General features: G+C 37.9%; 1 protein-coding gene across 4 annotated transcripts in view; it reads left to right on the top strand.

Annotated features, from left to right (window-relative positions):
• The window catches only part of pde4bb (phosphodiesterase 4B, cAMP-specific b), a 38,576-nt gene extending 11,220 nt beyond the window's left edge, over positions 1-27,356 (top strand). The window contains exons 3-17 of one of the 4 annotated variants that reach the window (XM_079453830.1): positions 260-477; positions 4,062-4,259; positions 4,985-5,021; positions 5,109-5,179; positions 5,564-5,613; positions 18,556-18,668; positions 21,719-21,812; positions 23,182-23,366; positions 23,456-23,554; positions 23,651-23,815; positions 24,385-24,484; positions 24,647-24,801; positions 24,891-25,013; positions 25,098-25,280; positions 25,368-27,356. In XM_079453830.1, coding sequence (XP_079309956.1) covers positions 260-477; positions 4,062-4,259; positions 4,985-5,021; positions 5,109-5,179; positions 5,564-5,613; positions 18,556-18,668; positions 21,719-21,812; positions 23,182-23,366; positions 23,456-23,554; positions 23,651-23,815; positions 24,385-24,484; positions 24,647-24,801; positions 24,891-25,013; positions 25,098-25,280; positions 25,368-25,646 — 2,070 coding nt within the window. In that variant the 3' untranslated portion in view covers positions 25,647-27,356. Of the gene's footprint in view, positions 1-259; positions 478-4,061; positions 4,260-4,984; positions 5,022-5,108; positions 5,180-5,563; positions 5,614-18,241; positions 18,331-18,555; positions 18,669-19,803; positions 20,058-21,306; positions 21,553-21,718; positions 21,813-23,181; positions 23,367-23,455; positions 23,555-23,650; positions 23,816-24,384; positions 24,485-24,646; positions 24,802-24,890; positions 25,014-25,097; positions 25,281-25,367 lie in introns of those variants that run through there. The other 3 variants (XM_079453831.1, XM_079453832.1, XM_079453833.1) reach the window with 3 other exon arrangements.
• The last annotated feature ends 48 nt before the right edge of the window (positions 27,357-27,404 follow it).

The following is a 27,404-nucleotide window of genomic DNA, read 5'->3' as shown; positions in this document are numbered from 1 at the left end:
TTTAAAAGCATTTCTCAAGATTTGCGAATCAAGAGCATGTCAGATCAGTAATAAAATAAAATGGTAATGGTTTGATACACTTTATACATATCTACTTCCATTCCTACAGCCAGCATTTTGCTCCAACACATTTTTGTTTATCTCATTTATATAGTGCCCTCCAGTTTACTACCAGTTTTGTTACGTTCTTGCAAATATTTTTCATCTTTATGTGTTGTTTTGGACAGGGTAAGATGATCTGTTTTTTCTTCCATGTTAGGACAGCAAGGAACCCTCTGGATGTACGTCTTCAGGTGCTACTTTGGGTGTGGATCTCTGGCGGGGTCCCAGACGGCACTCAGGAACCCTTGTGTTGCCTCCGTTGTCATGGAGACAAGCAGAGAGGGCCCGCAGTCCGCAAGATTACATTTCCAGACCCACAACGCTGGGCTTCGTTACCCCACCGCGGATAGACATTACGCCAGTGCCCCCGGATAGGTGAGGATACTTAAAAAATAAATCTGAATGGCTGGTTTTGTCTCTTTCACTCATAACTGTATCATTCCCCCGAGCACACTGAAGGCTATTGTTGCTGCTGATGTCATACTCACTTGAGAGCTTGCCAAAGTATGCAAAGGAAAATAAAAGGCAATAGTTCAGGATGAGACTGAATCATACAGTACTATGCACCAGGTCATCCATTATGTAAAATCCGTTTTTTCCATTTTCACATTTTTTTCATATTTGTGGAATAACGGTTACTTTTTTTGGTGGTTTATTACATTTACATTTAACCGGTAAAAATCCTAATACTCCCTCCAAAACCAAAATTCTGTCATCATTTATTAACCCTCATGTCATTCAATACTTGTATATGGCCTTTTTCTTTGTTGAACACAAAAGAAGATATTTTGTGAAATGTCTCAGTGGTTTTATGGTCATGCTATGGAGGTCAATGTGGGCCAGTGGTGTTGCTTACCAACGTTCTTTAAAATATCTTTCAGCGGTAAAAGCTACATCTACCCGAGCCTTAGGTGTCAGTCGGCATTTACTTTGCACCTGTCAATCCGTATAAGTTTCAGACTACCTCTAAACTGGGCCAAGTTGACCGCCAGGGTCCCAGAATGTTTCATAAAGGCGACTCTTGGGAGGGGAGGGCCTGCTGGGCAGAGGCCTCACAAGTAGGATAGAGGGCAGAATAGAGTATGATGGAAGCAGATAGAGAGTGTCTAGCCTCCAAGAAAGCTCAACTCACACTTCAGCTTCCAACCCTCTGGATTTAAGACGCTTCCTAATGGATTTAAAACCGGATGCTGCCATTAGTCTTGCCAGCCGGAGGACAGAGATCACATCAGACATGCGCTGTCAGTCTGATGTGACAGATTCCGCGGCCAGTGCCAGAAACACGGCCCAGAACTCCCCAGGCATGTTCAAAAAATTGGTGGTGAATAAAACTGTCCGCCAACGCAGACGCTTCACAGTGGCCGTGTCTCACACCTGGTAAGACTCATCGCTTGCAACAGTCTAGCTGTTACCTTGGTTTTGTTAGCTGTGATGTCGCAAGTCATTTGTCTTGATGAATGTGTCAGCCTGCAAAATTTATTATTTTAATTATTGTGCTTTCATCTGTGAGTAATGAGGATTTTTAAGACGCGTTCTTTTTTTTCTTATACAAGTATCTCACTATACAGTTAGGGATTTTAGAGCAATACCACAAAAGGTTATAGTTTAATACACAACTTGTCTTACATTGTTTGAGCTACAGACATGAATGACAGCTTAAATCATGCGTCTTATTGGAAATAATTGTGCTACAGAATTTTCGCACAATAGACCTTAATGGCTCAAAAAGATCCCATGGATTTACAATAAATTAGGGATTAGTGTGGTTTCAATTGTGGGATTCTGAATATCATCTCAAATTGGGGTGGATCCCCCAGTTCTAACCACATACAGTAGCAACTACACGCAACACCCTAGCAACCGCATAGCAACATATTCTTATATGTTATATATATTATTTTCTTTATTTTCCCTTGTTTTTCAGTTTTTGAAACCTTTGGGTCCTCGAATTCCCCATCTGCCTTCTAGATGCCTCAATTGGTGATCCAACATTTTTCAGCAGTAACTAGACTCTTGCAACACCACCCTATTACCACACACACACATGGGGTGGTGATGGTTGCTAGGTTGTTTAACCAAGGGCTTTGACAATTTTTATATCATTTAGGCCTGGTTTCACAGACAAGGTTTAAGGCTAGTCCCAGACTAAAATGAATTTGTGACCTTAAATGTCTTAACTGAATATAACTTGCTCAGAAATATCTTAAAATATATCAGTGCCATTGTTTTGTCTCGAGATGCACACCAGTATGTATTCTTCTAAGGTATTTTTTACCTAAATATCTTAATTCAACTAAGGCATTGTCTTGGCTTAAGCTAAGCTGTGTCTGTGAAACCGGGCCTCAGAGTCTGTCGTCAGACCGGACTCTTTGCAACTCTCTGGCATAAAGCTCAATGTCATTTCCCCCAGTTCCTTTTAACCACATCGCTCTGTTGCCTATTTTACTGTCAGCAGAGATGCCTCCTCAATGTCTTTTATTATTGTTTTGCATTTTTCTGTGTCAACTCAGCGTTGACCCTAAAATGAATGACTATATGTCTCTTATATAAAACAAGTTATGATTTACAGTTTAAGCCGGGATGTTGTTTTTGCTGTAAATTATTTGACAATCCATTTTCTACTAAATCTGTATTAAGTTACAGTCTAAGGAAACATAATTTCAGGGCTCGTGAGTATAAATGTAATGAAATATGTTTGATAATATAGAGATGAAAATGAAAGTACATTGTGTTACGAACTTTCTTGTCATCATACTGAAGTAATTTATTTAAATGTGGAAATATTGCTGATGGCAGGTCAAATTGTGAAATATTTTGTCCCAGAGTAATATATATATATATATATATATATATATATAAAATGTCCTTAAGTCTCTGATCTCAAAAGAGCTCTTTACATTTCTGATTGAAGTTAAATTATTTTTCTCATTTTGTTTCAGTCTCTTTGCTTTATTTTTCACTGATGCAGCTAGCTCAGTGACCTTTCTCTTCAAAGCAGCAATTCTGTCCTGTTTTCCGCGAACGCTTTCTTCCTTGTCCTTTTCCATTGATCTTCTCCTCTGTGTTCAGCGCTGATTTCCATTAGCTCTTGTATTGAATTAATTTATCCTTCTCAGTGTTTCTTTTTTCAAATCTTATTTAAATTCTTATACCAGCTTGTCTTCTGTGACTCCCTGCTTGCTGCGGGGCTAACTGGACCCCTGTTGCTAGATGACACATATAACCATTAAGGAGGCAAAAAGCTTCTTTGTATTCTGGTGACATTAAAAAGTTTTGTCATCCATCAAATGGTGCAAATATTTCATTATATTTTGGTAGTTTTAAAGGATGTTTTGTGAAATTGAATTTAGTTATTTCCTTGTTTGCTGCCTCTTACTTCATAACTCAGGGTAGTTGTTTGGGTCAGTAAAGAGTGCTTAAAAATATCTTCTTTTGTGTTCAACGAAACAAGACATTTATAAAGCATTTTCAATGGTGACCAAGAACTGTTTGGTTACAGGCATTATTCCAAATATCTGTCATTGTGATCATTAGAACAAATACATTTATACAGACTTGAAACAACTTGAGGTTGGCTAAATAAACACAGAATTTTCATTTTGGGAAGAACTGTTCCTTAAAAGACATTAACTGACTTATATATAGTCAATAACTTGGTAAAACTTCAAAGTGCTCATTTGTAGCTGCCTGACACTTTAAAAACATAACTTTTTCTTGGTAAAGGACAAGCCAACATAACAAAAAATTGTGTTAGATCGATAATCAGATTGTTAAACAATTTTTTTATGTTATTTTATGTGAGCAAATTAGTAAAGGCATGGGAGCTTTTTTATATTTTAGCATTTTTCATATAATTTCAGAGATAAGATGAGAACTTGGCATGCAAAACATTTCTGCACACATTGTAACCAATGAAATTTGTAGCCTTTCGTATTCAGCATTTTGCTTCTTATCTTTAGTTCGGAGGTGGAGAATGGCCCCTCTATGGGCTGCAGTCCACTGGACCTTCAGGCATCACCAGGCTCAGGTCTGGTTCTTCATCCCAGCATGGCCAGTCACGGTCAGAGGCGGGAGTCGTTTCTCTACCGCTCGGACAGCGATTACGACATTTCGCCCAAATCCACCTCACGCAACTCCTCCCTTGGAGGCGAACAGCTGTAAGAACTCAACCATTTTTAACACCTTCACTGTTTTTATTTCCACAAAATGTTTCCAGTTATATCAACCACTAACTATATTAGTTTTGTAGGGGTATAATTTGGTATTGACTTAAAGGTAAATACAAAATAATTGAAGTTAGCTCATTGTGACATTTTGGCAAATGTTTCTCTCTATTGAATAGGATGCTGAAGCTTTTGTATGAGGTTTATGAACCTATAGGTAGTAGACACCAGTAAAGCATGCGTTAAGTGCAGATAATAGGTTGAGTACTGTTACAAAGCTCTAGCTTCCATCAGAGTTTACAGTATATCCATTGGGATTTAAACAGACTGAATCATCATATGAGGGTCTTAAGGTTGGCTCAATACCTTCAATCATTTGTTTCACAGGAGGTTTGGATAGAGTTCTCTATGTGTAGGACTGAGCACTTACGTAATAAATCGTTCATTCTGTATCATTACAGCTCTGGTACAATATAAAGAGAATGCAGAAATACTGCATGAAATAAGCAATTCACATTTGAAATATTGCTGTTCAGTATTTTCTATTTCATTAGCTGTTAAAAACCAATAAACATCCTTTTAAAATAAGATGAACATAAGATTTAAGAGGAATTAAGCACATATTCTATGACTTTTGTCATATTATATCTTACAAATTACTAAAATGAATACATATTTGATTTTTTTTTACGTAAATCTTCTGTGTGTTTGCTTCTCAGACATAGTGAGGACCTCATAGTTACTCCTTTTGCTCAGGTTAGTTTGTCTTTGATGTCCTTATATGTACTTTTTTCGGTGTATTTTTCATGTCATATTTCATGTTGCTGTGTTTTTGTGCAATAGGTGCTTGCCAGTCTTCGCACTGTTAGGAATAATTTCACAGTACTGACAAATGTACAGTGCCCGCCCAGCAAGTAAGTAATATGCATTTTATAAAAGTTGTAATGTGAGAAGGCACCACAAGAGGGCAGAATTTGCATAATTGTGGTAGACTAGAGGGATGCTGACCTTTGTTATCGTAAAAAAAGTAATGATAAATGATCAAAAATAATAGTATAATATTATAAAAAATATGATTTACTTAGCAGCTCCTATGTCTATCTTATTTAATTTATGCATTGTTTACTTTCCATTAGACCCTTTTGTAAACACATCCGGTACTACTAAACAGTACCTTTTTAGAAACTGAGTGCGAAACATTTGTAACAAAAATATTTGAATGAGATATGCAATGTTGTTGAATAGTGTTTAATTGAGGATGGAGTTATCTTACAGTAGTTCCTTTTTTTACTTAAAAGAAGATCGCCAGTTAGCAGTCAGCCCCCAGTGACCAAGGCCAGCCTGTCAGGTAAGATCATTAAAACAATGTTATTTACTAACACATTGTAACATATGTATCATATCTTGAGATTTTTTATATATTATAATTATAACATTTACATATATAAAGGAGAATAGTGTAGAATAATATATACCTGTATGTAATACAATAAATGTAAAATTTTCTTTAAGTATTACCACATTTATTACATAAATTCAAACAATACCAGAATGTCCAAAATGTCCAGTTGCATTGCATTCATTTAGAATTTGGCAGGTGAAATGTACTTTAGTGATTTAAAGTATCACTTAATAGTACCAAAATACAAGCTTCATTTTCAAGCCACATGTACTTGACTTATAGAGCGTTTCTTCATACACTCACGCCAGTTAACTTCCTGTTTGAGTTTGGCTAGTGTCTTATAATATACCTTTTAATGTTTAATTTAACTTATGTTCATATTTATTTGTATTATTATTTTACTGCATAATAATTGTATTAAATAACAATTTGTTGAATTTTGTTGTATGTTAATTTTATCAAATAAATAATTTGTTGAATGGGTCCTGTAGTTTGATCGCATTAAAAGAAACCGTATGCTACATTGACATCTAGCGGTTGAGCTTGGCATCGCAGTCTTAATTCAATATATTGGAGAGAGAAGTTTAGCCAATTAACTGTTCTTCTCGGTTTCTTTTGCTTGTTGTAGAAATAATCTACAGGCACTCTATTTTTTGTGTACCGGAAGTTCAGTTGGGGTCACAAAAGTGTGCATGTGCAGTAACGCTTATTTATGTTCTCACTTTGAAACCGTCTATATGTTCTGTATGTTTTGTGAGTTGAAGCAACATATACGGTATTGTTGTCTTGTTTGAAGACTCGTGCGATGGTTACCACACCTCTGTCTATCTAAAAGGCCTGAAAAGCCTAGCGTCTTTGAAGAACAAAGACATGCGAGTGTGCGTGTGTGAGAGACAGCGGAACATAATATAAGGTGTGTTTGTTGCACACACTTTGTGCTGGTGTAAATAATCATGCTTGCGTAAGCATGCATACTTAAAAAGAGTACATGTATGTTTTACAGCTCCGAAAGTTCATGAAACTCTTCTGGGGTTTTGATGAGGATGTATAATTGGTTGAGTCTCATGAAACGTGTGAAGAATATGTTTTGGTCCTATTTTACAACATTCAATATATATAAAATTGTAAATGGTACAAGATAATTCCAGTTGTAAGAAAATAAACCTTTTTAAGACACATTAGGATTTGGGTAAGACTTTACTGAGGTCTCATTCATTAACGTAATGGTAATGCATGGCAAACATGAGCTAAAAAAAGTGTTGTTTATTGTTAACTAATGAAGTTAACTTTATTGTAGTGTTACCCAGATTTTTACATCATGACTTCCTGGGACGCATGTTTTTCTCCATTGCATTGTAGTGCAAAGCATAATGACATATTGAAATTGTGAAGGATGTGCACATCGTGTTATTTTATATTTAGATGTAAAATGAGCAATTTCATTATTTTAATATTATATCGTTTTTGCTTTTTACAGACAACAGTTATGAAATGTTAGCCCAACAAGCGCAGTAGTAAATGCACCTGCATTCGTGTTTATCTGTATGTGCGTATGTGTGGTCTAGATGTAAAATCTTTAGCCAATGAACTACCGAGTCGAAACTTGAGAGGAGGGGGGCAAGCCATTGTGGGTTGTTTTGGTTCCTGTTTCAGAGGCCTCTTCAGCCTCATTGACGTCATTCGCCACCCACCTACTATTACCTTCACTTCCTGTGTGATTGTGCGCACAGACACCACATGGTCCTGCAGGAAGAAGCGCACGCACAACCACACAATGATAAGGTGGAACGCTGTGCTATCTTGTGTCCCACTGGCTTAACAAGTATATGCCAGAGGAAATCAGAGTATGTTGTATTCTGCTCACTCCTTACGTAGTACAGTGTCTCTTTGACCTGTTATGTGAGTAATAACACAGCGTGAGGATGTTGCTTTTAAAGATACCTAATTGCAGAATTGTTGAACATGGGCTGTTAGTACACTCTGTATGGAGTACTACTTGGTAATATACACTTTTATTAAGGAATCGTCTATTATTCATTTAATAACTTTGTAAATGCCACATACAAATATATTATTCACCATTTGAAATTCACTGTCTTTTCATTTATTTTTTGTTTAGATCGTAAATGTTTATATATTTTGTTAGGAACTTTACATTTTTTAAGTATTATCTAATTGTCCCAACAAGTCAACTTGTTAAATTGGTGTAACTTGACATTTTTTAATTGTTTATTTATTTAATCACTTTGATGAGTTAAGATAATGCAGAATCACATTTTGAGAATCATATGTATTGACTATTCACACAGTTTGTAAAGCAGATTATACCATTTGAGCTACACTTGTGTGTCTCCAGTATAATCTAAAGACACTGTATCGGATGAAGACAAAGATTTGATTTCATCCTTTCACCCTTTTTATATTGTTGATGTCGTCACAGAGCCCATTTGCCAGTGCCCTGACCATGAACCGTACCATTGGAAAACGCTTCCAGAGAAATTAGGGAGGGAAAGAGAGAAAGAAAAAAAATAGCTTTTATCAGAAGCCAGGATCCTGAGGGAAAGAGGACTCATCCTCAGACCAGTGTTTATATTTTCTCTCTCTAACACACACACACACACTACCAGGGGCCGTCACACTGAAGGAGGAGGGTCATGCAGCTGGCTGTCAGGCAGAATACAGGTTTAATGAGCCACAGGTGGGACGGCTGAGGAATACGCTGACAGAATTAAACAGCTGTGCCAGGAGTACAGACATCAGGTTAGAGACAAAGTCTGGACAGAAAAACACTGGATCCTTTATACTGTAGCTACAGTGGCCCTGAAAAAGTATTTGGCTAGTTGAGACACACTTAGAAATGTATGAATGTTATTGCATTAGACACTCATATTAAGCCACATATTAAACAAAATATCAAAGTTATAGCATTTATTATAAAGAATTTGCACAAGATACTGGACATCTGTGGTTGCTCTGCTAGGAAACCTGTGTGAACATGAAGGGAATTTACTTCAAACATATCCATCACCTTGTTTACTGCTGGTGGTATCAAAAGTCATATCAAAGTTAAAGTAATCAAAATTCAGATATAATTTATGAGCAGATTCCAATCTGTCTCATTTAATTACTTTAGGTGGGATACTTTTGGGCCCACTACTCTATGTGGTTGTTAATGTAATGAAACTATTTGAACGCGTGTTACCTCCGTGTTAAAGTTACCTGTGCTCATGTTGATGATTCTGGTTGTGAATTGCATAGCAAAGTGGTTAGCACACAACAGGGGTTTGTTTTCGATGAAAGGTTGCAATGTAAACAAGCCATGAATTTTTAGATGCAGTAATGCTGGCGTGTGGGTTGGCATGTTAGTGCGTGCGAGTTTGATGTTTCTTGTGGTACATCAACCCTGGTTGTAGAATCTTGACAGATGTTAAAGGGACAGTTCACCTAAAAAATTAAATTCTGTCTTCATTTACTCACCCTTGAGTTGTTCCAAATCTGTATAAATGTCTTTGTTCTGATGAACACAGAGAACGATATTTGGATGAATGCTGTTAGCCAAACTGTTCTTGTACCCCATTGACTACCATAGTAGGAACAATGACAAGGGTAGTGCCCCAGAACTGTTTGCTTTCCTACATTCTTCAAAATATCTTCTTTTGTGTTCAACAGAACAAAGAAATGTATATAGATTAGAAACAACCTGAGGTTGATTAAATGAAGACAGAATTTTCCTTTTTGGGTGAATTGTTTCTTTATGGCACTCAGGCTGTGAGTCTGTCATGAGTGAACCGTTATTAAAGAAAAAAGATCAATTTAAATATCTATACATTTTTCTGTATTTGTTTGTTTAATTGTTTGTTACAATTTTTAAGTAAAAACTTCTTAAACATTCGTTCCTTCATTGCAAAAAAATACACTAACATACAGTATGTAGTGATTTGTTGACTTTTAGATAGTATGGGATTGTATTTGCTAGTGTCACTGTAAACTGCAGCTTTACCACCGAGAGTTATGATTATAATTACAGCATTATAATAATAATTTAATTTATCTTAATATAGCTCATGCACCTGTTTACCAATGTTAATATTCTTAGTCTGAAACTCCTTCTAACACATCTGAAGATTGCTTCACATATATTCCAGCCTCACAAAAACTCCAGTCCCTATTTTACGCTCAGCCAGGCTACAAAGTGGTGGTGCAGGTCTTAAAGCATGCGCCCTGGTTAGTATTTGAATTATGCCATTGACGTCAGCAGAGCTGTAAAGCTGACCGGCTTCCCTTCCCTAAAGTAATTTCTGGCCAAGAGCTCTCTATGGTGCATTGTGGAGGCTGTCAAATAAGCATGAGATGAGTTGCAGACACGAAATAGAGAAAGCAAAGGAGAGGGAGGGAGTGGAAAGCGTTGTTTGCACTAAACGTAGGCTGAGACAAAAACCAGCATTGCTAACTGTCGGAGACCCCTGAGCACTATGTTTCGTAGGAACAATAAATGTCAAATAACCTACACAATATACATCTGCTCCGAATGCAAATCGTGTAGCAAAATGTCGAAAAACATCATTTTCGCAGGAATCGTGTTCAATGAGGTCATTATTCACATGCTTTATTGATGACGTGTTCATTATTCACCTAAACTCATTGTAGAAGAACTGCTGCACTTCACTTTTAATGAATAACTAACCGTAACTGCTCCAAGAATTTGATCGCTGAGAACACTTACGCTTTGTTTTAGTTGGTAGGACTCCACACTAGGTTGGAGTCTTTTATTAGGACAGCAGATAGGCATTGCTGTCATTTTTGGATGCCTGCCCGCTCTTGCTAAGTGCAGGTGACCCCAGTGACACAGTTGATTCACAGGGTTATTTGCCATTCTAGTCCCACTGCCCACGTGCAAATCCCAGACAAACAAAAACAAGAGTGGGTTGGTGAGAGCCAACGAGCTGAGCCAAAGGACAAACACGTGCTCGGCCTTTAGAGCGCCATTCAGTCAGCTAAAACCCACCAATCCATCAGATCCAGCAAATAACTCATGATGGGTTAATTTAGGACGTGTGTGGGTTAGATATATGTGAAAGTCTCTCCCTTTAAATTGTTAAATGTGTTTTCAGCCATTTGGATCAAAATAACCAAATTTAAATAGTCATTTAGCAGACGCTTTTATCCAAAGCGACTTACAAAGACATCGGGGAGCAATAAGCGATATGTCATAAAAGAGCAATAGTACATTAGGTGCTAATACAAAGTTACTAGTTTCAACAAATCTAGACCACTACCTGTTGAGAGAAGAGGGTTAGTGTACAGAAATGTACAGAAATTGAATTGTCTGTGAAGTATTCGCCGAAGAGGTGTGTTTTTAGTCGTTTTTTGAAAGTTGTGAGAGATGTGGTTTATGGAGGGATTTTTCAGTCACAATATAAACTAAAAGTCTAAAACTGAAAGTTTTAAACCAAAACTAAAAGTCTAAATTTGAAACTAAAAGTCCAAGTTGAAAATGAATTTGGTATATGGGATTGGGCATTTGGTATATGGGATTGGGCATTTGGTATATAGGATTGGGCATTTTGTATATAGGATTGGGTATTTTGTATGTAGGATTGGGTATTTTGTATGTAGGATTGGGCATTTAATCATTTAGCCATTTAGGTTTGAGGTTTTGGGGATTTAGGATTGGGCATTTGACGATTGAGGAGTGTATGCAAATTAGGAGGCGTGGCCCAAATACTGGAGGATTGGTTCGAAATGGCTGGTGTGCAAAGTCACCTTATGGACAGCAGCTCCCAGTGCTAAGAAGCACACTGTAATGAAACCAAACAGAGCGAGTGAGTGGCTGGAGCGAGGATATGAGGGTTAAGCCGTATAGGGTTTAAATCAAACTGCGCTTATGAATACATATATAAAAGCGTGCATACACACATATACATTGCTCACATAAACATGTATAGTATTGAATGTTCAAGCAAACACATATGAAAAACATGTGCGCACTAATGTGAAATCCATACCAATATATATTATGTTAGTAATGCATGCATGTACACTTTTTCACGCATACATATAAACTCGATGCGTGCAAAACACATCTAACACTGAGAGCGATAATGGCATTGAAGTTTATTAGCCCTTTACTTGCTTGTGCAAGTTGCAATGAACATATAGCCGATTTCTTTAATCGCGTTTTACACTGCCTTACACGTATACAGCAGGATTGGGGAAATGTGCCATTGTCTCCAGCTTCTGTTTAACTGGCACATTTACTCATACGAGATGTCATAACGTGGACGGCCTCTATGGCCTATTCTAGATGTCGGTGGTGGGACTGGTAGTTGTCCAGCAGCTCTCCCACCATCAAACTTGGCGCAGCGTACAACGTCTCGAGAACAACAACGAGTTCTCTGGTTTCGACATTTTGACAACGAACCACGGACAAAAGACTGTGAATTGTTCTGGCAATTGTTCTAAATCTCTATATAGTGTCTCCCTGGGATCCTGCTGTATACGTGTTAGGCAGTGTAAAACGCTATTAAAGAAATCGGATCATCTCCATTGCAACTTGCACAAGCAAGTAAAGGACTAATGAACGTCAATGCTATAGCTCTCGTGTTTCATAGATGTGTTTTGCACGCATCGAGTGTATATGTATGCATGAAAAAGTGTACATGCATGCATTACTAACATAATATGGATTAGTATGGATTTCACATTAGTGCGCACATGTTTTTCATATGTTTGCTTGAACATCAAATACTATACATGTATATGTGAGCAATGTATATGTGTGTATGCACGCTTTTATATATGTATTCATAAGCGCAGTTTGATTTAAACCCTATACGGCGCCTCATATCCTCGCTCCAGCCACTCACTCACTCGCTCTGGTTTCATTACAGTGTGCTCCTTAGCACTGGGAGCTGCTGTCCATAAAGTGCCTTTGCGCACCAGCCATTTCAAACCCATCCTACAGTATGCCAAATTCATTTTCAACTTGGACTTTTAGTTTCAAACTTAGACTTTTAGTTTTGGTTTAAAACTTTCAGTTTTAGACTTTTAGTTTATATTGTGACTGAAAAATCCCTCCATAGTGGTTGACCGGACCGCGTTAGGAAGAATGTTCCACCAGGAAGGAGTTGTGAAGGAGAATGAGCGGGATAGCGATTTAATGCCCTTATGAGAAGGCACTACAAGGTGCCGCTCGTTTGCTGAACGCAGGGTTTTTGAAGGGGTGTAGGAGTGTAGTAGGGTGTGAAAGTATGCTGGTGCAGATCCAGTGATAGTCCTGTAGGCAAGCATCAGTGACTTGAACCTGATACGGGCTTCAACCGTGATAAAATGATAATAGAATTGCGTTAAATTGACAGATTTGATAACATTTCCCTAAACCATTATCGGCAAATATAATAGACTCTACATTAACGATGTTATCGCAATATCTATTCATTTTATCTTTAATATATATTTTATATAATGCTGTCAAAATTTATTTTTAATTTGTTTATTTGGGGTTTTCGCCCTCTTTTTAGTCAATAAATCACACATACAATTTGTGACATTATTGTGCCTCTTAAGATAAAAAATATATAACAGTGCTGAATTATTTATACAGGTATGTGTTTTAGAATATGTGTTTTTATAGCACAATATTAATAATAATGTTATTTATTTTCACGGTTATTGTCAATATTGATATATAGTGACAACCCTATCCCAAACCACATTTATTAAACTGAATAAGAACAAGGCTTGGTTTTGAGTTGTTGTTGTTTTTTTCTCGGACAGGTAAGCAGCTATTTGACAATTCCTTAGAACACCCTAGCTACTACCTAGAATTCTGCTTTGAAAAATACCTATGAGCAAACTTTACTGCACAAGCACACTTTTGTGGCCCTAACTTAACTTTCCGTACACATCTGCAAAGAATAGAGTCCCTGTAGATTATTTTTGATAACAAGCTAAATAAATAACAATTAAACGACATTAGCTAGCAATTTCAAAGTATTTCTAGCCAGTATTATTTTGGGTTACCAACAACCGTTACTTAAAAGGGACAGTTACACGACCCGATCAACATATTGTTTATTTATTAAAATTAATATATACAATTATTTAAAAAATACATATAAAAAAATTAAATCGTTTTAAATATCATGCAATAGATTTTTTTATATAAATAAACATTTTTTTTAAATATTATTAGCCACTAGCCAGACTGATCAACAAACACAGACCAGAAGTTAACTACGGGCATGGCCCATGTGTCTGTTGAAATCGTCTATTAAGAAAGCATGCACATACTGTACTAACATCCTGGCAACCAACATTTTCTAAGTTTACTGTTAGATCAAGAAAGTTGATCAAAGTACTTTTAATGTTGCTTTTAAGAACTTGAACCATTTAAACTTAATGTGAACTTCATGTTTCATACAAATGTTTTTTTGAGCCAGACAGACAATCTTCAGACGTATACATTATGTCTCTTTCTTCTTACAGTTAGAATATTTTGCCTTTCAGTGGGTCCCTTTGATAAGGCATTGTAACAGAGTCAGCCTGTCTACTTCATTTTGAAAAGACAAAGAAAGGGCCGTGACTATCAAAAGCATCTGAATCACACAGCTGTCGTGAGTTTGCAGCTTTATGAGTCACATTCATCAGACCGGTCGAAATGGGAAGCTGCTGAATTTTGGCTCTCACAGGCAGAATCTGGAAAACCTGGCCCATATATCAGCGGTGCGGCTGGGGACACGAGCAGACACAGAGAGGCAGTGTACAGCCGTAATGGGAAAGGGGGGTCGGAGGAAAGGCCAACTGCTCTCACAGGGTTGGTTTTGTGGGACAGAGAGGATTCTGGGTAAATCTACACTATGGTCTTTTGTATAGGGAGTCATAGAGTGGGACAGCTAAATTGAAAGTCACACCTGTATGCAAGGAACAGTTTGACTTTTAAAAGGGTCTCAGCGTCCATTCAAAGTTTGTCATGAGGCTGAGCAAGGCAAAATTGTGACACATGACATTTACTTTTAGTCTAATAGTCAACTGCACAATCTACCTGGTTGTGTAAGAGCTTTCTGTTTGAACGGAAGTGCAGATTCAGTGTGACATTCCTGAAAATGTCGGCCTATGCGTAAATCTCTCTAAGATAATTTTTCTTGTTGAGCAGATTTAAAATGCAAACAACATTTGAATCTGCTGTTTTATTATTAACATTAAACATTATTTATATATTTTTGCGTAAAAATAAATCTATATATTTTTTTTACTATAAATGACTACTGTCAAACCTTTGGCAAAATGCTCCTGGCCATAATTAAGGGCATCACTGGCTTACCGTGGCACATGCATGGCTTCATTAAGGCCTCTCGTAGAAGTCGCCCACTTGTTCTTTTTAAAGCTTCCGTGACGATGACATATTAATGCCGATATTCGTGTGTATCCACGCCAGGCTTTAGATGTCCACACACGGTTTAAATCACCTCCATATGTGAAACATCTTGAGCGCAGGAGGTTCTTCTAAAATGAACTTATTCATTGCGAGTTATGCGCCGTATCCCTCACAGACGTCAGCATGGTTTATGCAAACCCTTCCCTCACTTTTACAACGGCCATGCACATGTTACTCCAATGACTTTGTTGGATGTGGTCACTTTAGTAACAGGTGCTCTCTGAAACTCTTGTGAGTAATTCATCAGTTAAACTCCAGTGGCAAGATTTATTGAAGCGCTTGCCTGATGTTAATTGATGTATGTGGTATTTCTGCCACATGACCAAGCATAAGAATACGATACTGCAGTAATTTCTTTTTAACCCCACTGCAGGAAACTTTGACACATTTCAACTGTTGAATAAAGAAGTTTGTTACTGGAGAGCTTCACGGTTTTAAAAACAGCTGAGCTATTGTCACACCACTGAAAATTTTGTAGACTTGGTAACATCACTATACTTTTAGTTCAAGTCGCATTCTTAGCATTGTGAAAAAAAGACTAATGTGCGTCAACAGCTTCCTCTTGTACTGTCAGTTTAGTCTTTCAGATCCACAACCTAGTTTTCTGACACAGTAAGCGCAAAGCTGCTCGCTGACTGATAATAGTGTGCAATTTAATGGTGCAGACATTTGCAGGCAACATTTAAGCCCTCAGTTCAGTTAATCTTTATTAATTTCACACACAGTGTGGTTGGAACGTGCAAGCATTAAACATCCCACACAACACAATGAAAACACATAAGAGAAACTTCTTTACAGTTGAATTTATAGATAAATGTCCCTGCTGAAAAAAACAACAGAACTTGAATAGAAACCATCACAAAATTCGAATGATTCTTTTTTGTAGTGTGATTTGGGCATTCCATTAGGATTTAATGGGATTTTGTCATAATTTACTTACCTTCGAGTTGTTTCAAGTCTGTATGAATTTCTTTGTCCAGATGAACACTGAGAAAGATATTTGGAAGAATGCTTGTAAGCAGTTCTTGGCCACGACTGACTATCATAGTTGAAAAAAATTCAACACAAAAAAATATATTGTTAGGAATTTAGGACAGCAAACAGTTCTGGGGCCCTTTTGACTACCATTGTCTATGGGGTCCAAGAACTGTTTGGTTCCAAACTCTTGGGGGCCCCAAGATGGATCCAGTCGCTTTTTATGAAATATAGAAATGTATCATAAATTCTAAGCAATCAAACATCCAGCCAACCAAACCAGACCAGCAACCAAAATAATTGATTGTCATCCAGTGTAAAAAAAATATGTTATTGGTTCAATTAAAATTCTAAGCATAAGATTATAAATACCTATTTGGAGGGCCACAACTTTTCAACTGAATTTTTGGGTGAACTATCCCTTAAAGGTTTCTATTAGTTTCCAGATAACATCCCACCAAAAGAATCCATCACATACTACCAGACACCATATTCTACCATATAGTTTCTACTAAAACCAATAAAATTCCTGTTATAGCCATTAAATACATTATATTTTCTGTTGGGTTTTGGTCAGGCATCGGTTGAGACCACCTGGCCCGAAATTAACTTCCAGTCTGTGTTTTGTTTTAAAACGACAATTTATTTTATATGAATTTTATATAATTTATACCAATATTTTATTGAATATTATTTGTATTGAATTGAATTAAATTTAAACGCCTCTACTATTATTGATTATTGATTTCTCACGATGGTCTACCAGAAATTAAAAAACATTTCTTTATGTTATTGCCGCTGAAACAATCTATTGTTTTTTTTCTGCAGTGGTCTAAATTTTTTACCAATAGGAGTTCTAAAATGTTTTATAATCCAAGAAAGCATGTTTACAAAAGTATGTGCAATGATGCTTGCAAGTTCTGTCAATTTGCATTCATGTCTGCATTTGCATGTTTCAGACGTAAGACATTGTGGTTGCGTGTACTCTAGCTGTGTTTTCAAAATCTTTAAGCCGTGAACAGATAAACTTGGCTGTGGTTCTCAAGGTCACCCGGTCAATGATCTTGTGAATGTAAATCCTTTTATTTATACAATGTTTTGCTGTCTTTGTCCAACCGGCCGTAGCTGTAGCCCGAGGGGAGACTCCACCCTGAGTGTCGCACAGAAATCTGCTCCATGATTTAGCGGCATCTCGCCCTTAGGGGAAGTGGTTTAGTTTGCTTGGCTCCTGTTGAGCTTTGGCTGGATGCAGGCCAACAAGGGGAGTAAAGTTTGCCTCTCGTGTTGCTCCTGCAAACACAGCCTCGGCTTTGATTTCAATCCTTCAGCTCATTAGCTCATTCATGGGGATCAAACTTTAGATGGTAGGGGTTCTTTTACTGGTGCGTAATGCAAGAAAACATCTTGTAACTACTAAGGGATCAGAGTTAAAGACTCACTGTAATCATTCAAACTGAAAGCCAAGCCCCATTTTTGTGTGTTTGATTCATTGTCCTTATCTTTTCACTATGTAAACTCGTTCTCTAGATAGCTTTGCTAATGGTCAGATGGTGATTTATTTTCAATGTTGACAGTTTAGACAAATAAGTTACAGTATAAGGATGGACCTCAAAACAGGTTGTATTTCACAGCCAAAACATTCAAATAAATGACAAATAATTTTCATTTTCTCCCATTTAATTTAGCTATTTTCATCCCCCATTTTCATTACATTGCATTAAAATCACTATATTTCTGTAATTAGAGTTTTTGGGAATAATTACGATTACAAAATACTGGAAGGTTTAATGATCAGTTACGAAAGTGCAATGAGAATTGAATGGAAAATGTGCTAAATAGGGCGACAACATTTTCATCACTCTGCAAAATACAGTTTCTTTGTTTTTGCTTTTTTTGATTTCACAGTTAAGTTTAGGAGGATGTGTTTTTGTGGTATCAAGATAAACCGAGCATGAAGCATGACCATTCTCTGTTCAATTTGGTTTCAATCAACTGCATTTTCACTCATTTCGTGAGAAGGTTCAACGAATAGTTAAACTCTCATTATAATGTTATCTGACAACACGTTGCGTATGTGCGAAAGAGAAACAGAAGTGAGAAAGAAGAAATGAGTTGCAGAGTCCCTCCCACTAAGATCCCCTAGGTTTGAGGCTCATTGACACATCAGCACAAGGCAATGAGAGAGAGAGAGAGAGAGAGAGAGAGAGAGAGAGAGATTGAACACAAATACTGCCAGACAGAGTGCACAGTAGGTGAGTGGGATACAGAGACAGTGACACAATGGAAAGGACTATGGAGCGTGCAGTGAACTGTTAATCCAGTGGAGCGTTTATCACTGCAGAATGGCTACATCAGCAGCAGTCAGCCCACCATGAAACATCACTGTTCCCCTGTCTGCACTGCACCCTCCGGACCACCTTTTCTGGCCATGCAGCAGAGGCTGAATCCTGAATGCATGTCTGTGTGTCTGTTCCCAGATGAATCCTACCAGAAGCTGGCCGTGGAGACCATGGAGGAGCTTGACTGGTGCTTGGATCAACTGGAGACCATACAGACGTATCGCTCCGTCAGCGACATGGCCTCTACCAAGGTGAGACAGTAGCATGTCCACTCCCTCTTTACCTGTGGGTTCCAAAATATCTGCTCTTGCCAAAGAGCATGAAGAAGACATCCGCACTTTTCTGCGGGATTGCACAGAACGGTAGCAGTGCAGTTTGGTTCTTTAATAGGGATCAGATGCTTGAGTTTTGTGATTTATAGTGCATTGGCTGTTTCTGTGTAGTTTTTCAACTTGGCATTTGTTAATAAATGTAAGCTGAGATGTAAGAAGATGAGATGCATTTTGGCATTCCACAAATATTCCTGAAGTAACTTTTCTTATTGTCTGTTTATTGGTGTCCGCGCGCATGCCTGTACACACAGATAATAAGCCAGTATGATTTGCACTTTAGTAGTTTTATCAGCATCATTTACAAAAATAGGCGTGTTATTGGTAAGTCAGGGTCAGCGCTGTTTTGTATGCTGGTTTAGGTGCTGATGAATATGGCATGTTTACAGTTTGGGGTTGTTGAGGTTTGTGCTCGCAGTGTCATCAGTGACGTAGGATCTTGAGATACTGTCACGGAACACTGATAGTGTCAATGGCAAAAGCACAATGAGCATATAGTTAATGTTGCTTCTGGATTATTACCCAAAAATAAACATTTATTACAAATGAACATCTTACAATAATATACATTACGGAGAGTTTGAAAGTTGAGAGTTAAAAAAATTATACTGTGTGTGGTTATAGATTTTGCGTGAAAAGGAAATTGTTGAATAAGTTTAATGTAAATCTTACAATCAATGATTATACACTTATTTTAGATGCAGGTTTATTGCATTGGCACTGACCTCGTCATTGACCTTATTGCTTTGCTTACCCTTATAAGTAATCAGATCGAGATACAGAAGTCAATACAGGACACATTACATGACTGTGCTAGATTTATTTACAATTAACAATTTATAGTGTATTCACTTTACAGTATACATTATATTTCACATTACAGAATTGTGTATTAATTCAGTATTTTACCCTAAAGTTTTGTTCAAGAATTTTTAAATTTAGTTTGTAGGCTACAGTCTTTTATTCACGACACACAAAACATAAAAACTGCTTTCCTGTCAAGCCTTTTAAGTTTTTCAACTGGTGATTTAATCAGATCCACCCAGACTGTGCAGTCAGAACATGAGCAGCGTGGTTTGATGACATCTCTACCTGAGGCTACAGACAGCGATAGAGGGGAGGGTCTGTGAGGGGGGAGGGTACGTCTACCGTGAGGTGAATCAGTCCTCATTTTGTCTTAACGCATTTCCTCACACCCGTCGCAGTGAGCACATGCTCACCAATAGTGCACGAAACAGCATCACGGCAACAATGGGACTGTGCTACTCTGAGAAAAGGAGAAAGTTTGGAGCATTAAAAGGCTGGATAGAGGTGAGCTTTTTAGTTTTTTTGGGTCAGGATCAGCCTGGGTTCGTTCTGGGGTTTAATACTAATGAAGCATTTTCATCTTTTGTGAAACGAGCATTGGTGTCTTTTGTTTAAGGTTAGCTGGCGTTTTTCCCTAAGCCAGGATCTTAGTTAATTTAGACTATTTCAGTCGCTTTTATTACAATTTTAGACAAAACAATGGCACTGACATATTTTAAGCTATGTCAGGGCAAGGAATTTTCAGTCAAGACCGCTCAAAAATCATTTTAGTCTGGGTCTGGGTTTAAGCCTTATCTGTTTAACCAGGGTTGTAAGTCTTTAACTGTAAGACTTTTGGGGAATTTTTCATGGACATTTCAAAAGAAATGGCAAACATTGCAAAGTTTGACTTTCTTGTTTCATTTTACCAGTGCCCTTTATATTAACACAGTTTGAGTGAAATGAATCATACCATTAAGTTTACATTTTGAAACTGTACACTTCTGAAAATTATACTAGCTTCAGTTTTAGTCCTATTTGTAAATATGGCTTATTGTTAGCTTTTTGGCCAAATATGAAATACTCTTGCATGTCTCTTTACATAAAAGCGTCTGCTAAATAAAAACATGTAAATGTCCTTCTTTTGCTAAAACCTTTTGGAGTACGGCTATTAAAAACATATATTTAGGATTTTAAGTGATCTTAGTTTGCATGTTTGTGTGTGAACTTCATGTTGCTCTTGACTGGCATGGAAAAACTCACGCGGCTTTGATCCTGGCACAATGTTGACATCTATGGTCCCTTCAGAGGCAAAGAATGTTCTCTGATCTAATGATGATAAAACAAACAAACAAACATCACCTAAGACCAGAAATCATAACTTTGGTGAATTTTTACACTTTATAAGTTTTGAGAAGTGTACCCAGATTGTCTGTACAAACTTGGTTTAATTAGTTATGCATGTAAAGTAATGTAAGAAACATATATGTTTCCGTGATTTATTTATCACAAAGTTTCAAAAGGAAGTTATTCTTTGTTTTGCATTGTACGATGCTTTCGACCATGATACAGAGCATCTTAAAAAGCACAATAATTTGATAAGCATCATTGACTGTCTTTTAAGCAGGACCACCATCAGTAAGCAGATTAGGGCGTATCTGCGTTCGTGTGTGTCTAAGCATGTGCCCATCTCTGGCTGGCAGTAGCAGGGATGTACCGTATAAGGGCAGGAGAGAGTGGGCCAGACAAAAAGAGAGAGAAAGCGTAAACTAGAGATAGAAACAAGTAACCCAGGCAGGCAGTGAAAGAAAGACGGGCGACAGGCTGGAGCATAGCAGATCTAGTGGAATTCTGTCTGGATCTCTTTTCTATCCGTGCTTTATCCAAAGCTGGCTGAGGAATTTTATTGTAACAGAATCCAAAAGAGAAAAGTGAGGAGAGTGAGGTTTAGTCTATTACCTTGAAGTTCAACATGCCTGAGGTCAACTACCTGTTGTCGGTGTCCTGGGGTTACATTAAGGTTTGTGTGAGAAACTTATTATTTGTGTACATTTTGGTAAATTTTCTAGTGTCGTATATGTCTGTGAGGGTATTTACCAGAGGATATCAATGGGAATTCCAGCACCAGAAAACGTCGCATTTCGAAAATTCGCATTTACTGAGACATGTTGTGTTTTGTGTTTCAGTTCAAGAGGATGTTGAACCGAGAACTGACACACCTGTCTGAGATGAGTCGCTCTGGAAACCAGGTGTCTGAGTTCATCTCCAACACCTTCTTAGGTGAGTCCAAACACATTCATATGATTAATGCCCACTAGTTTATTAATATATCATCTGCACATTTGAGTAAGCTAGACAGCTTCCGTATTATACAGCATTGTGAATAGAATGGGACAATGATAATGCTGATTTTCAGAAAAAAACAGCTTGGGCGAAAAACTCTGATAGTCATTCAGATAGTGAATGATCCAGAAAGATATATAGACAACACAACTATCGAAGTTTAATCATATCTGTCTTGTGATTTGATGGCACCACTATTTTTCAAAAGCGTCTGATCTGGTCTGAGTCGGCACTGCTGTGAGTGAGAGAAAGAGAGAAAAGGGCGGGATGTAATCTGCGTCAGATTCCACAGGGTCACTGTACTCTTCTAACCCCAAAGTTCAGAACCCCATGGCCTTCGCACTTAACTCATAGGCATCAGCAGGGATATTTTCAGACTCTCAAAGGGATAGTTCGCCTAAAATAATTATTTAGATTTTTAGGGTGATCCCCCTCCCTGCTTGCAAGAATCTCAGGCTCTCTTAAGCAGCAGATGTTTGGAAGGAGAAGAAGGGGTTGATGTGGTTCAGAGGGAATTGCAGTAACTGGAGGAAGAAATTAAGGGAAAGGAACAAATAAACTGTGGGATTAAATGGGATTTAGTAGGTTTGAGAGAAGAAAGTTTTAAGGAGTTGAAGAAGGTAACACACTGGATATCAGTCTGTTATGAGTTAGATTATAAGTGATGTGGGGAAAAAACTTTTTCAGCAGGTCTATTGTACACAACACTGGCACTACGGACAAGCCACAGTATATTCTCCGTGTGGTGACATTTTTGTGATTGATATACTCAGATTCCTTACTGGTCTGGTGATGCTCAAACTGGTGGCAAAATAAAAACAAAGAGACCTGCCATTTTAATAAGCATAATTAAGTTAATTAAATCTATTTCGTATTGTCGCTGACTTTAGATTGTAGTCTAAATATGCTCTTCCAATAATTTTTGATACGGCTCATCATTTTAGCAATGATTGGTCACCAGTCTGCATTGGGTTTTTACTTGACATGCTGGTCCACAAGATGCGATTCTGATGTGTATGTGATCCCATCAACACCCTTAACCACCAACACTCGATCAACCAGTTTCACCAAAGACCTTGTTTTTTTCTGTAAACATATACCAAACCAGCAATAACCGTGGACCAGCACAAAAGTCTGAAAGGTTTTTGAAACTGTTTTGTAGGTGGCTTTTACTAATATAAAATAACATTTATTATAAATTGTGATCTCACATTCTGACAAGTTGCAGTCACGGTAGTGAGTTGAGTGTGCGGGTGCTAACGTTAACAAACGGTTGAGTAACAGACCGAAACTTTCACCCCTCCAGATAAACAGAACGAACTGGAGATCCCGTCGCCCACTCAGAAATCGCGGGACAGGAAGAGGAGGCAGCAACAGCTCATGACTCAGATCAGTGGGGTAAGGAAGGTCACACACGGCTCCGATCTCTCCAGTAGCTGCACTGTTGGCCGCTTTGGAGTAAAAACTGATCTCGAGGACTTGCTCTCAAAGGTACTTTAAAATGCACAGAATCCCTTGTGAAATTTTGGAAAAGGTTGCACAGTTTGATATTAGATTTGTATCCCGTATTCCATTTGTAGGACCTAGAGGACATCAACAAGTGGGGTTTGAACATCTTCAAAGTTTCAGAGCATTCTCACCACCGCCCACTGACCTGCATCATGTATGCCATCTTTCAGGTGGGTGCATAAAGCAAAAAGTTAGACTTGCAAACGTAGAAAGTACAGAAAAACGTTTTTTAAAGGATATGTTTAATGAATGTATGCTTTTTATAGGAGAGAGATTTAATGAAGACATTCAAGATTCCCGTGGACTCCTTCGTGACATACATGATGACCCTCGAAGACCACTACCATGCAGACGTGGCCTATCACAACAGTCTCCATGCGGCCGATGTGGCCCAGTCCACACACATCCTGCTATCCACACCTGCACTGGATGTAAGGCAACCTTCCATCAGAAACATTTTTGTTCACAAAAGTACTAAAATGCAGATGTGAAGGCTTTGCTGACGCATTCTGAGCACATGGCCTCTATTGTATTTGCGTGTGCTTTATGCATTCCTGGGGCAGTAACAGATTAATGTACTCGAGGTGGCAAAAACGTTATCTTCTGATGTCTCTCCAGTTATTCTAGCCCCTTGAGGCAACGCTGATTTTATCATAAAACAAAGCATTTTTCCCTTGTAATGTCATAAAGTATGAATACTTTGTTCTCTCTTTTGTTTTTCCATAAAGTCAAAGACCTTTCGCTCAATGTTTTTCTGGCATTTAAAGTCTGTTTCACTGCACATTTTCAGTCAATCAGCTGTTTCTGAACACGCACAAACGGAACAGCACGGATTTGTTTCCCTCCCCAAACAATGTGCAGTGTTTTGTCTGTAGCTAATTTTCGAGATTTCTCTCAAGCACTATATAAACATGAAAAGATAAAGTTGAGTTTTATAATCACTGTGTCACTTATCACCAGTCTATAACTTAACACTACGCTTCACCTTTATTATTCACAGGCGGTCTTTACAGACCTAGAGATACTGGCAGCTATCTTTGCGGCGGCCATCCATGATGTGGACCACCCAGGGGTCTCCAACCAGTTCCTGATTAATACCAGTAAGTGTGGGCTTGTTCTTCTTTTACATAGAGACATGGAGACTGTGTGCATTTATGAATCCAAAGTGCTGCAGTTATTGAAACTCGAACCAGATGGAAGAACAAAGCGTCAACGTTATGATTGTTTCATGGTTCTTATAAACATATTTCTCTCTCCCGCAGACTCTGAGCTGGCCCTCATGTACAACGATGAGTCTGTTCTGGAGAATCATCACCTTGCTGTTGGTTTTAAGCTCTTGCAGGGGGAAAACTGCGACATCTTTCAGAACCTTACCAAGAAGCAGCGTCAGACCCTTAGAAAAATGGTCATCGATATGGTGGGTGAAAATTTTGCTTGCTCAATGATGGGTTTGCTCTTTTTTGCTCTTTTCATTTTTACACTTAACTTGGTTATCGGTGTTAATAGGTACTAGCAACAGACATGTCCAAGCACATGAGCTTACTGGCTGATCTAAAGACAATGGTCGAGACGAAAAAGGTGACCAGCTCAGGAGTTCTGTTGCTTGATAACTATACAGACAGGATGCAGGTAAGTCCTAAACTCATTTGTGGCTCCAGTACTAGCCCCCTGTCCCTCCATATCCTTCAAAGTCTGGTCTCGCAATGTCCACAGGTCTTACGCAATATGGTTCACTGTGCTGATCTCAGCAACCCCACCAAATCCTTAGACCTGTACCGGCAGTGGACAGACCGTATTATGGAAGAGTTCTTCCACCAGGGTGACCGAGAAAGAGAGCGAGGAATGGAGATCAGCCCAATGTGTGACAAACACACTGCTTCAGTGGAGAAGTCTCAGGTAAGTGTCCAAAATCCCTCACTTTCCTCATCACCCATACAATTCACATCAAGTCAAGTCGTCTTACAGTGTTTTGTTGACTTATAGGTTGGTTTCATTGACTACATCGTGCACCCGCTGTGGGAGACGTGGGCAGACCTGGTGCATCCAGATGCACAGGATATCTTGGACACTTTAGAGGAGAACAGAAACTGGTACCACAGCATGATACCACAAAGTCCCTCCCCACCCTTTTACAAGACGGGAACTGGTGGTGAAGACAAGTTTCAGTTTGACCTTGAAGAAGGAGTTAAGCAGGATAGCGAGAAACTCTTAGAGACAGACTGTGTAGAGATAGTGACGCATTCTCCTTCTGCCGAGACGTAGCACCTCACTACATTTACCTTCTGTTGGCCATATTTGATCAAATGGAGAAAAATTCTCCAGCTGACTGAGAATCCCGTAGGAACACTGTGTCTTGGGACTCTACAGAGCCCAAAAGAGGAAAGAACATCCTCTGGAATCAAGTTGGAATTTGCAGGAATCCATTCAAGTCGGACACTGCCAAAAGTGGACAGCCAGACCGAAAGTGCCCATTCGAATGTACGAGGAGTGCCATAAGCTGGAATGTTGGAGTGTGTTTCTGTAAAGGAGAAATACTGACCCTCGCGTAAAAGGGTTTTTTACTACAAAGTGACTTTGTTTGCTTTTTGTACTTGTGCGTTTTGTGACTTTTTGGTGTCACACACAACTACAGTTTAAACATGTTACATAAGAGGAATATTGTCATGTTGAAATTCCAGATGTCTATTGGGAATGCAGTCTTCCTACATTTTGGATAAAATAATAATCAAAATCTTGTACCAGCATACTTTATTCAAACAATACAGAACATGTATGTAACGTCTGGTACATCTAGTGTTATAGTTTTAGTTATAAACATTTTATTTAAAAATAGGGCCCAAAGAGTCGAGTGTTGTTGTGTTCCAGGTTTAGTTCAAATTTAAGCTCACTTAACAGTATTTTTGGTAGTGATGTTAATTACCTTAAAAAATTAAAATATGTATATATAAAGCAGTAAGGCTTTTACAATAAAATCAAATGCTGCAAGACACTTCAAGAATGTGAATCCTGTACTAACATGAAAAATTCCTCAAATGTGTCATACAGAAGTTGCATTTCATTGTAAATGCCTTACTAAAACAAGTTAAAGGCCAATTTATTTTATATATCAAGGCATAAAGGCTGTTGATCGAGCTTCTGTTGAACTTGGAACATTCCTTTAAACCACTTTAATATGGGAGACAAATATTCCAACACATAGAAACAATATTGAAAAGATTTATAATTAAGTGTTGGTTAAATATTTAACATTTACCTCTTTGTTTTTTATTGTCATTTGTATAGTCGCGTCAAAGAAACAAAAGACGCTTGGAATGAATCAATCAGTCATGAAACTCAAACCCTTATAAATCGAAAGAGCAAATAATTTCTTTATACATGTGTCATTGTTTCATATCTCATTTCCTAGAAGCTAACCTTTTAATATTCGTAGAACGTTGCAAACCTTAAGCATCAATTACACAATCACTTATGTCAAACAATGTGGTTCCTCCTGTTGTTTGTACTTGCTGGTCAGGAACGGGATGTGGTTAATGTACGTCACTCAGACTGAGATTAGCTCTCAGATCTAACTCAATAAGCATCTTTCAATCTTTCGTAACATAATTTGCTTTTTCTTGCCCGTTGTCTCTGTGTATTTTTTCTCACCTTGTTTTGAAGTGACGGAATAAGAGAATACGATTTACCGCATTTAAAGTGACTTTTATTATGTGTGTTATATGCCCCCAATTCTGTTTTATAGTTACGATATGAAGCTACTTGCAGACTTTTGTCTTTTTTACTTATGTTTGTATCATTGCCAAGTCAATGATGAACATGAACACTGTACAACATCCGTGATTTCACTGGTGGAATCACCGTTTCTTATATTTATTATTTTCATTTTAAGTATTAAAAACGTATGTTAAGGTTGTGTTGCACATTTCTTACTTGTCCCATAAAAAGAGATTAAAGTAAAAAAATAAATTAGAATAATCTTTTTGTCTTATTTTTTATTGTTCAACACTTGTCATTCTTTTATAT

The sequence above is a fragment of the Barbatula barbatula genome, assembly GCF_947034865.1.
Source record: "Barbatula barbatula genome assembly, chromosome: 3".
Lineage (NCBI taxonomy): Eukaryota > Metazoa > Chordata > Actinopteri > Cypriniformes > Nemacheilidae > Barbatula > Barbatula barbatula.
This window is presented reverse-complemented; position numbering and strand designations above follow the sequence as displayed.